The sequence below is a fragment of the Aquarana catesbeiana genome, linkage group LG02, assembly GCF_042186555.1.
Source record: "Aquarana catesbeiana isolate 2022-GZ linkage group LG02, ASM4218655v1, whole genome shotgun sequence".
In the NCBI taxonomy this organism is placed as follows: Eukaryota; Metazoa; Chordata; class Amphibia; order Anura; family Ranidae; genus Aquarana; species Aquarana catesbeiana.
Window position 1 is genome coordinate 326377015 of NC_133325.1, and position 12097 is coordinate 326389111.

General features: G+C 41.2%; 1 protein-coding gene across 1 annotated transcript in view; it reads left to right on the forward strand.

Moving 5' to 3' along the window:
* Positions 1-12097, forward strand: part of LOC141127921 (E3 SUMO-protein ligase RanBP2-like) — a 157501-nt gene that overhangs the window by 133375 nt on the left and 12029 nt on the right. Inside the window, exon 24 of the mRNA XM_073614806.1 lies at positions 10977-11130. Coding sequence (XP_073470907.1) covers positions 10977-11130 — 154 coding nt within the window. The remainder of the gene's footprint in view (positions 1-10976; positions 11131-12097) is intronic.

The window sequence follows — 12097 nt, forward strand, 5'->3', positions numbered from 1 at the left end:
GATCGGATGAAGACCGTCTCTGCGGTCTGTCTTCATCCAATCCCACATAGAGGAGAGCAGCGCTCTGACAGGTCCGTTCCTGCACAGTGTGCAGAGACGGACCTATCATCTGCCTGCTCAGCGGGGGGGGGCGCCAGATGAACTATTTTCATATTACTGGGTTTAGTAACACTTTAAGCTCTGATCTGAAGAGCTCTATACCAAAAGACCCCAGGATTGTGGGATGTTTAATTTCTTCACTTAAGTGTTAGTTCTCAGCCGACTGACAGATGTCATGCATTAACTTGTGCAGTGCCTTGTTGTGTGTTTTTTTTTTTTTTTTTTTCCCCTTCAAAGAAGTTTATTAGAAAGAGAAAAAAAAAAGCAAACAGTACATATAATGCAGGTTCCAGATAATACATTGTTATAACCAGCAATCCCATTCCACCAATGGATTATATTGTTTACCCTCAGAGCATGCCCACCATATAACTCAATAGAGCCAGCTGAGCAATGGCACTAACCAGTGATTTTACAATCTTAATCTCAGTGACAAGTATATTAAAGAAGTAATCTGTCCAGTACCAAATCCACTGGAGAGAGCCCAGGGGTATCTAACCTTGCCAGGGTTTCGTCCTGGCCCTCATGTTTTAACAGAGATTTCTGACACCAGAATGTGATGGTTTACTCTACTATAGGCGGTGCGTAGAGGTCAATTAATAACACCATGTAATTACATCATCACAGCTTATGCAAGTAAAAACACAAGGTGTAGATCGGAAGGTTTGAATGCATTTAAACTGGTTCTAAAGGCTTATGTTTTTTTTTTTTTTTTTTTTCACCTTCATGCATTCTGTGCATGAAGGTAAAAAAAAACCTTCTGCGTGTAGCAGACCCCCCCCCCCCCCCCAATACTTACCTGAGCCCCATTTCTATCCAGCGATGTGCACAAGAGCAGCAGCTCTCCCGGGTCTCTCGCTCTTCATTGGCAGAGACACAGCAGCTGGAGCCATTGACTCGCACTGCTGTCGCAACCAGTGAGGAGGGCAGGGGTTAGCCACGCTTGGTGTGTCTTATGACACAGAGGCAGCTCAGGAGCAACCACGCATGAGTGCCCCCATAGCATGGGAGTGAGGGGCAGGAGCACCAGCAAGGGACCCGAGAAGAGGATTGGGGCTGCTCTGTGTAAACCCATTGCACAGAACAGGTAAGTATGACATTTTGTGTTTTAAATAAAAACATGACACTTTAATAATTAATTTAAAAAAAAAAATGCAGCCACCACATCTAAGAATGGTAAAATGCAATATAATTTTTGATTGGTTTTAAAACCACGTAAAACTTGGGCCCAGTATTTAGAAGAAAAATATTCCTCTGTTATAGAAAAAACATTCTTTATACTGCAATGAAGCTGTTGAACATTATAGTCTTTAAGTTGGCTGCATAAAGAAGTGAATCACTTATTAGTACCACAGAGGGTATATTGGCCATCCAGTTGTTATAGGTTTCTGAGGCTTTAAAAGTTATCCACCCTTCCCAGTTGGAGTAAAAGGTTTGTAAATTTGGACTGTTTGACAATTAGCCCTCATGCACACAGGCTGTTAAAAAAACGTTATGAAAACGCCAGTATCTTTGCAGTGAATTTTTTTAACTTTTTTCAGCGTTTTTGCAATAGCGTTTTTGAGCGTTTTTCCGCGTTAGCGTTTTGAGCGTTTTTAAGCGTTTTTGAGCGTTTTTCAGTGTTAGAACGTTTTTACAGCTGAAAAACGTCTTTCAGAACGCACTGGTCCTGGGTTTTTTTTACAGCTTAAAAACGCTTATGCCACTTGCAGCTCAAAAACGCCTAGGTGGGCATGAAGCCATAGACTAACATAGACAGGCCTTTTTAAGCTGCAAAAAAAGCTCAAAAAAGCAGCTGTAAAAACGTCCATGTGCATGAGGACTTATAATTTTCTCAGGCAGATTTTGGACATCCTCAGTAACTATTCGCCCACTGCGGGTTCATTTTGTTTCCAATGCTTTGGGGTTAGGCTTTTTGCTGCATTCAATAAATGGAGTAGAATTTGTGTGTGTGTGTGTGTGTGGAGATCTATATTAGAGCTACACGATTCTGGCCAAAATGTGAATCGCAATTTTTTTGGTTAGAATAAAGATCACAATTCTCTCATGATTCTTGCGGGGTAACATCTTTCACATCATACCAAAAAAATGGGCTTACTTTACTGTTTTTAGTTTTTTATTCATTAAAGTGTGTTTTTTCCAAAAAAATTGCGTTTGACAGACCGCTGCGCTAATTCAGTGTGACACAAAATATTGCAGCAACCGCCATTTTATTCTCTAGGGTCTTTGATTGATTTGATATAGATATATATATATATATATATATATATATATATATATATATATAATCTTTGGGAGTTCTAAGTAATTTTATAGCAAAAAATACAGATTTTAACTTGTAAGCAACAAGTGTCAGAAAAAGGCTTAGTTTTTAAGTGGTTAGACTCACCTCATTTACATACCAATGTTCATTCCTTTGATCTAAAATAACTAAGTGTTAAAATGTTTCTCTTTATCTCTTCACCTAAGAGCTGTTGTGATAAATTTGCCAGGCTGCCTGTGTTTTATTTGTTGTTTTATTGTTTGTTTTTTGAAAGCGGTCAGCAGAGAACTCTCTGCACTGAATCGGGAAAATGCTGTGTTCATCATGAGGGGGGTAGAATGGCGATCTTGATTCTTTAACAGTTAATCGTTTTATTTATATATACAGTGGGGATCGAAAGTTTGGGCACCCCAGGTAAAAATGTGTATTAATGTGCATAACGAAGCCAAGGAAAGATGGAAAAATCTCCAAATGGCATCAAATTACAGATTAGACATTCTTATGTCAAAAAAAGTTAGATTTTATTTCCATCATTTACACTTTCAAAATTACAGAAAACAAAAAATGGCGTCTGCAAAAGTTTGGGCACCCTGCAGAGTTAATATCTTGTACTGCCCCCTTTGGCAAGTATCACAGCTTGTAAATGCTTTTTGTAGCCAGCCAAGAGTCTTTGCCCATTCTTCTTTACAAAAGTCTTCCAGTTCTTAGATTTCTGGGCTGTCTGTCACACACTGCTCTTTTAAGGTCTATCCATAGATTTTCAATAATGTTGAGGTCAGGAGATTGTGAAGGCCATGGCAAAACCTTCAGTTTATGCCTCTTGATGTAATCCCCATGGATTTTGAGGTGTGTTTAGGATCATTATCCATTTGTAGAAGCCATCCTCTCTTTAACTTCAGCTTTTTCACAGATGGCATCAAGTTACCATCCAAAATTTGCTGAAATTTTATTGAATCCATTTTTCCTTCTACTCGTGAAATGTTCCCTGTGCCACTGGCACTGGCACAACCCCAAAGCATGATTGATCCACCCCCATGCTTAACAGTTGGACAGAGGTTCTTTTCATTAAATTCTGTGCCCTTTCTTCTCCAAACGTACCTTTGCTCATTCAGGCCAAAAAGTTCTATTTTAACCTCATCGGTCCACAGAACTTTTTTCCAAAATGCCTCAGGCTTGTCTATATATGTTCATCTTTCTGGAGGGATCGTGCAGTCAAACGTGGGTTTTGAATTGCTTTTCTCACAATCCTGCGAGCTGTACTGTCTAATATTTTTCTTGGTCTTCCAGATCTTGCTTTAACTTCCACTGTTCCTGATGACTGCCATTTCTTAATTACATTCCAAACAGAGGATATTGACATCTGAAAATGCTTTGCTATCTTCTTATAGCCTTCTCCAGCTTTGTGAGCGTCAACTATTTTCAGTTTCAGTTTTCTAGACAACTGCCTAGAAGAACCCATGGTGCTGATTGTTGGGGCAAGGTCAGATGAGTCTGGCCATTTAAAACCTTTGAGATTGACATCACCTGGTCTTCCCAGACGATGATTGAGAACAATCCATGACACTGGCAGGTCTCAGCTTTGCAAAGGGGGCAGTGCATGCTATAAATTCAGCAGGGTGCCCAAACTTTTGCAGACACCATTTTTTTGTGTTCTGTAATTTTGAAAGTGTAAATGATGGAAATAAAATCTAATTTTTTTTGACATATTATAAGAATGTCTAATCTGTAATGCCATTTGGAGATTTTTCCATCTTTCCTTGGCTTCGTTATGCACATTAATACACATATTTTTTACCTGGGGTGCCCAAACTTTCGATCCCCACTGTGTATGTATGTATGTGTGTGTATGTGTATGTCTGTCTGTCTGTCTATCTATCTATCTATCTATCTATCTATCTATCTATCTACATACATACACTTTCTAGATATATTTTATATTCTCACAGAAGTAAGCACTGAAGAAATGACACTTTCCTACAATGTAAAGTAGTGAGTGAGCTTGTATAATATTGTCAATTTGCTGTCCCCTTAAAATAACAACACACAGCCATTAATGTCTAAACCGCTGCCAACAAAAGTGAATATACCCCTACGTGAAAATGTCCAAATTGGGCCAATTTGCCATTTTGCCTCCCTGGTGTCATGTGGACTGTTAGTATTACAAGGTCTCAACTAGAGGTCGACCGATATATCGGCCGGCCGATATATCGGCCGATATTTGGTGTTTTTTATTTAATCGGCATCAGCCGATTGTGCCGATATAGCTTCAGCGCGACTTGCAAGTGTGAAGCGACTTCTCCCCCTCTCTGGGCAGCCTGCCAAATCTGATAAAAAGAACCTGAAGGATACAATGTTTACACTTATGAATGAACTGAGCTCTGTGTGTAGAAGCTCTCAGTTTAACCATTTAAAGACTAAATCTTCTCTGACATTTGTTGCTTACAAGTAAAAATCCTGTATTTTCTGCTAGAAAATCACTTAGAACCCCCAAACATTATATATATTTTTTTTAGCAGAGACCCTAGGGAATAGAATAGCAGTTGTTGCAATATTTTATGTCACACGGTATTTGCGCAGCGGTCTTTCAAATGCAATTTTTAATAAAAAAATACACTAATAAATTAAAAAAAAAACTAAGCAGTAAATTTAGCCCATTTTTTTTCATCCAGAAGTTTTAATTACCTGTTTTTGTGTATTTAATATTTAAGAGAGGTGTCTTTTTATATTTTTTTTATCTAAATTCTACATACAAGTGAACTGATTGGAGGTTTGTTTTGTTTAATAAATGTTTAAATGTAAAAAATTTTCCGTATCACTGAAGGTTGCTTTCACACTGGAGCGGGCATGCGTTGACGGTAAAACTCTGCTAGTTTTAGCGGCTCTTTACCATCATTTTAGCAGCGCTATTCGGCTGCTAGCAGGGCGCTTACAACCCAGCTAGCGGCCGAGGAAGGAGTTAAATGCACCCCTGAAGCGCCGCTGCCGAAACGCTTTGCAGGCGCTTCGGCAGCGGTGCGCATTCATTTCAATGGGCAGGAGTGGTGGAGGAGCGGTATACACCGCTCCAAAGATGCTGCTTGCAGGACTCTTTTTTTTTTTTTTTTTTTTTTTTTTTTTAACATCCTGCCAGCGCATCGCCTCAGTGTGAAAGCACTTGGGATATCACACTGAGACTGCAGGGGAGCCGTTTTACAGGCACTTTACAGGTGCTATTTTTAGCCCAAAAGCACCTGAAAAATGCCCCATTGTGAAAGGGGTCTAACTGTTAGATTTTATGAGATGAAGGTAAAAAAAAAAAAAAAATCGGCCTAATATATCGGGCCAAAAAAATCGGCATCACATATCGGCCACCGCGATTTGTAAATATCGGCATCGGCCAGAGAAAAACCCATATCGGTCGACCTCTAGTCTCAACTGTGAATGGGAAGCAGATGTGTTAAAATTGACATTGCGCTCTTTCATATTGGTCACTGGAAGTTCAACATGGCATTTCCTAGCAAAGAACTCTGAGGATCTGAGCTCCAGCATGGTGGCTAAGACCTTACAACGGCTTTCAACAGGACAGGTTCCACTCAGAACAGGCCTCACCATGGTTGACCAAAGAAGTTGAGTGCATGTGCTCATTTATATCCAGAGATAGTCTGTGCCAAATAGATGTTATGAGTGGGTGTCAGCCTGTCAGTGCTCAGACCATAAACCTCACTGCATCAAATTGGCCTGCATGGTTTTCGTCCCAGAAGGAAGCCTCTTCTAAAGATGGTGCACAAGAAAGCCTGCAAAGAGTTTGCTGAAGACAAGCAGACTAAGGACATGGATTACTGGAACCATGTCCTATGGTCTGATGAGACCAAGATATACTTATTTGGTTCAGATGGTGTCTGGCAGAAACCAGGTGAGGAGTACAAAGACAAGTGTCTTCCCTACAGTCAAACATGGTGGTGGGAGTGTCATGGTCTGGGGCTGCATGAGTGCACTGGGGAGCTACAGTTCTTTGAGGGAACCATGAATACCAATATGTACTGCGACATACTGAAGCAGAGCATTGATCCCTCCCTTTGTGGGCTGGGCCACAGGGCAGTATTCTAACATAACGACCCCAAACACAACTCCAAGAGGACCACTGCCTTGCTAAAGAAGCTGAGGGTAAAGGTGATGGACTGGCCAAGCATGTCTCCAGACCTAAACCCTATAGAGCATCTGTGGGGCATCCTCAAACAGAAGGTGGAGGAGCTCAAGGCATCCAACATCTTCTAGCTCTGTGATGTTGTCCCTACTTCATTACATCTCTAATGTACAGGAGATGCCTACTGGTCCCATTTATTTATATGCACTAGGGTATAGTACCCACCTGGTCAACAGGCTAAGGATGGATGTACCCGGCAACATATGATGATGCGTGAGTGTATCCTCTTTTCCAGTGATGGCATGCCCCATCTAACCATGGTGTTAATTTCAGGGTTATCGATTAGAGACATCAAACTTGTTTGTCACACATTTATTTGCCACAATGTATCCCACACCTTAAGAGTATACCAAGTTAATAGAGCTGTTGATGTGACATGCTCTTTAGACCAGAGGTAGGCAACCCTAAAAAAAAGTAAAGATCTACCTGAACAACATGGGAGAAGTCAAAGATCACCAGGCACAGTGTCACCACCTCACACCTGATTTAAACCTCTAATTGCCGTACTACCGTGTCACAATCCTGTGCTTTGCACGGCAATCATGGATTTAAATCGGGTGGTGAGGAGGCAACATCGCCTCCTCACAACCTATCAAACACTTGGATCGTTTTTCAGAGTAGCAGCAGTGCCTGCTGCACTTGTGAATGAGCCCTTAGTTGCATTCGGCAGTGGCACCCTTAGGGCTTGTTCACACTAAGTTAAGGGGTGATAAAACCCCATGGTTGATTTACAGATTTACCACCCCTAATCCCTACCTAACTGCTAAAGGCAGCAGTCAAAGGTGTACACATGCAGCAGCAGGAATTAAACCCCCTGTTGCTTTTGGTGGGTGCTCCCGCCTGCAAACGTGCTGTCAATCAAATTCAATGATGCGGGGGGCGGGGCAGAGTCAGGCATTCTGTGTCTATGCATGCAAATACTGGACTCAGGAGCGTGCCTGCAAGGTAACCCCCAGGTAGAGCTCTTTTCCCAGGGGCTTTACTGATGCGAGGAGGTGCCGCAAGCGCTGCCGGGGGGGACCCCAGAAGAGGATGCTTGGGGGCCACACTGTGCAAAACTGCACTGTGGATGTAAGTATGTTTGTTATTTAAAAAAAAAAAAAGACATAGGTTTACAATCACTTTAAAGCAAGCTACACTTTCCCATAGCCTATTGACACCTGCCCTAAATGCATCATGGTATGACTTCTGAAATATAGGTGCAAACATTAGAATGTTTGCATTTAGGAGCATGGACTAGTTTTTAACAAAGACTTTATGTTAATAGGTGTACAGTAGTACACAGAAAGCAGAACATGGAATCCTCAACACAGAATTTGAGGGAAATATTTGACGGAACACATTTTTACATGCTTATTTTTGAGATTGTATTTTACGTGATTGTGAAGTCTGTTATTTTTATAGAAGAAAAAAATTAACATGTTATACTTAGCTGCTCTGTGCAGTGGATTTGCACAGAGCAGTCCTTTTCCTCCTCTTATCCGGGTCCCTCTTTGCTGCTCCTGGCCACTCCCTCCCTGTGGGGGCACCCAAGCTGAGCTGCAGCTCTGTGTCCATTCAGACATCGCACGGCAGTTCGGCCCTGCCTCTTCTCTCCTGATGGGCTAACTGACTGTGATTGACAGCAGCAGGAGCCAATGGTGCCACTGCTGTCTCAGCCATAGAATGCATTAAGATAAAAAACCTTCTGACTTTACAACTCCTTTAACCACTTCTGGACCGCCAGCCTTCGTTATACGTCGGTACTCTGACTTTGAATACCGTTGTTATGGCAGCAGACAGCTGCCATATCCCCGGTATTTTATGAAACAGCGTGCAGTCCTCTTTAAGGAAAAAAGTGGTCTCTGCGGTGGATTCGCCGCAAGATCACTTATCGGCGGGAGAGGCCCCCACCCCCCTCCCGCCGCGTTTCGGTCATCTCCGCCACTTACTGGAGTTGTCGGTAGTGGCAAAGACAATCCAAACCTTCCCCTCAGGCACAGTGTCGAGTGAGGGAATGATGGCCCCCACTTGACTCAATGACGGAAGCGACATCATTTACGCCCAACGGCCTTAAAGGGACTTCTAAAATGCAATTAATAAAAAAAAGTTTAAATGTGAGATCTGAGGTCTTTTTGACCCCAGGTCTCACATTATAGAGGTCCTGTCATGCTTTTTTTTTTACTTTTACAAGGGATATTTACATTCCTTGTAATAGGAATAAAAGTGATTTATTTATTTATTTCTTTATTTATTTTTTTTTAAGGGACAGTATTTAAAATAAAAAGTAAAATAAGAAAAAAAAATGAAAGCGCCCTGTCCCTCCATGTTTGCAGCAGAAGCGAACGCATATGTAAACGGTTTTCAAACTACACATGTGAGGTATCGCCACGATCATTAGAGCACGAGCAATAATTCTAGCAAAAGACGACCTCTGTTACTCAAAACTGGTAACCTGTAGAAATTTTTAAACGTCGCCTATGGAGATTTTTAAGGGTGAAAGTTTGTCACCATTCCACGAGCGGGCGCAATTTTGAAACATGACATGTTGGGTATCAATTTACTCGGCGTAACATTATCTTTCACAGTTTAAAAAAAAAAGGGTCAACTTTACTGTTTTGTTTTTTTTTTTTTTGTTTTTTTTAATTCAAAATTTATTTATTTTTTTCCCCCAAAAATTGCGTTTGTAAGACCGCTGCGCAAATAAGGTGTGACATAGTATTGCAACGACCACCATTTTATTCTCTAGGGTGTCTGGAAAAAAAAAATTATATATTAATGTTTGGGGGTTCTAAGTAATTTTCTAGTAAAAAAACTGATTTTAATTAGTAAACAACAATTTTGCAAAATAGGCCTGATCCTTAAGTGGTTAAAGTGATCTTGTAACGAATGCTAGCCAGGTATCACTCGGTACAGCGTTAAGCTCACTGGAGTCTTCACTTCATGTACACTTCTATTTAAAACTAGCTTACATGCAGCTGCCCCAGCAATGCACACACGGAGAGACCCAGAACTGCTGATTTGGGAGCCGCTTCAATCACCAATGTTGAGGAAAGGTGTGGCTTTAGTTCTGTGTGTGTGTTGCTCTGCTCAAGTGTGCATCATTGGGAGTGGCTGCATGTAAAAGTGTAGTCCTAAACAGGAGTGCACACAAAGTGGAGACCGGCGGGTATAGATCCAGATATTCCGCATTCACAAAACTGATGTCGGCCAGCACAGCAGGGACACAGTTAACACGGCAAGAAGAAAGGAGAAAATTTTAAAAAATATATTGAGATTTGTAGATTAAAGGAGAAGTTCACTTTTGAACCACTTGAGTACCACGCTATAGCTGAAAGACAGCTACAGCGCGGCTCTCTAGTTCTAGGAGGTCGTCCATAGATGTCCTCCCAGAACCGCACCCTACAGCTGGTCATAGTGGTTCTTTATCTTGTGATCAGCTGTGTCCAATCACAGCTTATCACATGTAAACAGACTTGCTGGTTATCGGCAGTCCTTTCCTCACACAGACACAGCGTGTGAGGAAAGGAGAGCCGATAACCAGCAAGACTGGTACATTCTTTACACTAATAGCCAGGGTACTGATCATCGGTGCCTGTCAGTGCCCATAAAATAATAAAAATGTTATATTGGTACAGTGTTGCATGACTACACAATTGTTGTTCAAAGTGTGACAGCACTGAATGCTGAAAATTGGCCTGGACAGGAAGAGGATGAAGGGTCAGGTGTTGAAGTGGTTAAAAAAAAACAATGCAGTAGGAGTCTGGAAAGCATTGCACTACTCAAACAGGACTCCTACACACTGGCAGGAAGAATCAATGAACTACCTCAGGGCTCAACAGCGCCGTGGTAGTTCATTAAGAGCTACCCGTTGCAGAACTTAATGATGCGGGTGGAGTCACACACAGCCGCATTTTTATTTATTTATTTATTTATTTAAATTCAGACAGCAAGTGGAGGGAGAAGATTCCCTGCTCACTGTCACAACGGGAAATAGGGATGCGGGGCCGGTGCTATGGGTGTAACATGTTACGAAAGTTGAACTTATCCTTTAACGTCTAAGGACAGTGTAAATAAGCCATTACTTAGCACGCGCTTTATTGCTGCTTAACTCCTCAAGTAAGTTATTGGACATGCTGGGAGTGTATTTATTTTATTTATTTTTGAGAGTTGGCCAACTACTAGACTTGCCTGTGTAATGAACACATGCTGAAAAGAAAAGACAGTATTGTGACCTGTTACTGAAAGTTGTATCATGTTCAGGTCGCTTTTTACATTTTTATTGGTGAGTTTATATTAAAAAAAAAAATATGAAAATAGTTTGTCATATATAGGAACTGATTAGGTAGAATAGAGGAAAATTTGTGTGTATGTTTTTTGTTTTATTTTGTTTTGTTTTTTGGAGTGACCTCAAGCATTTGTAATATAAGGATTGTATCAAAATATTTTCAGGAATCTAAGAAAACAGAAGAGGGTAATGAAACTGATCAGATCTCCATTTCATCAATCACAATTCCTGAAGCTCCAGCCTCAACTACTGAATCAGCCCAGGCGCCTGTAGACCTGTCAAAGCCAGAACTTGCACAACCTGGTTCTGACAGCCAAGGTAAAATTACAGATAAAACTAATCTTTTGCAAAAACTATTGCAGATGCTTATCCGCGTCTCTTCCATTTATGAAAGTACGCCATGTTTTACACTTTCTCAAAGTTAGGTACTGAGTGAGGGCCTCTTTGTAACCTACATCACATAATTATTAGTCTTACTAAAGATAATTAGTATCGTACCAAACATGATATGCTAATGATTCACTTTAAAGAAGTAGTAAACCCTGATGTTTTTTTTCTTTTATAGAAAATCATGCCAGGCTTCATGGTTTTCATCTTTTACCAGTTAGCCTGTGTCTTTTACAAAGAAAAAACTATTCTACGCTCCATCGATACATGGGCAATTCTTGAATGTTCAGCTCCTCAACAAGTAATTTTCTCTACTCTATCCCCAAGCACTGTGATTGCAAGTTTAATAAGCCAACTTGGTTCACAGCGACCCTGCAATAGGTGCAAACTATTGTGACATTGCTTGATAAAGTGGTAGTAAACCCAAGCATTAAAAAAATCAATTGATAGGAAGGAAGGGTCTTTAAAACAGAAGCGACCCTCTAGGTCTCTTCTGTCATGAACCCCCTGCCTGTCAGCAGTTATGCAATTTGAGCAGCGCATGCACAGATCAAACCGCATTTACAGCCTACTCTCTGAGCCGCGGCAAAGTGACTCCCATGCTCATGCACGGGAGTGACGTCACTGCAGCCTGGCCAGTCAAGCAGCCGAAGATTCGTAAGCCAGGAGGACAGCTGGGTTAACATGGGAAGTGCCAGGGGCCAGGGAGAGCTGCGAAAGCCCAGCGCTGAAGGGCTTTGTTGGTAGGGAAGTCTCTCATAATGTACAAGTGTAAGCTGCAAACTAGTACATTATGACTTAAACATGCAGGGGGGCACATTTTATGAAGAGACTTTATTGCTTTTAAAGGCTAATTTCACCTTTTTGGGGGGAGGTAGCACATATTTTTAAAGTTTAA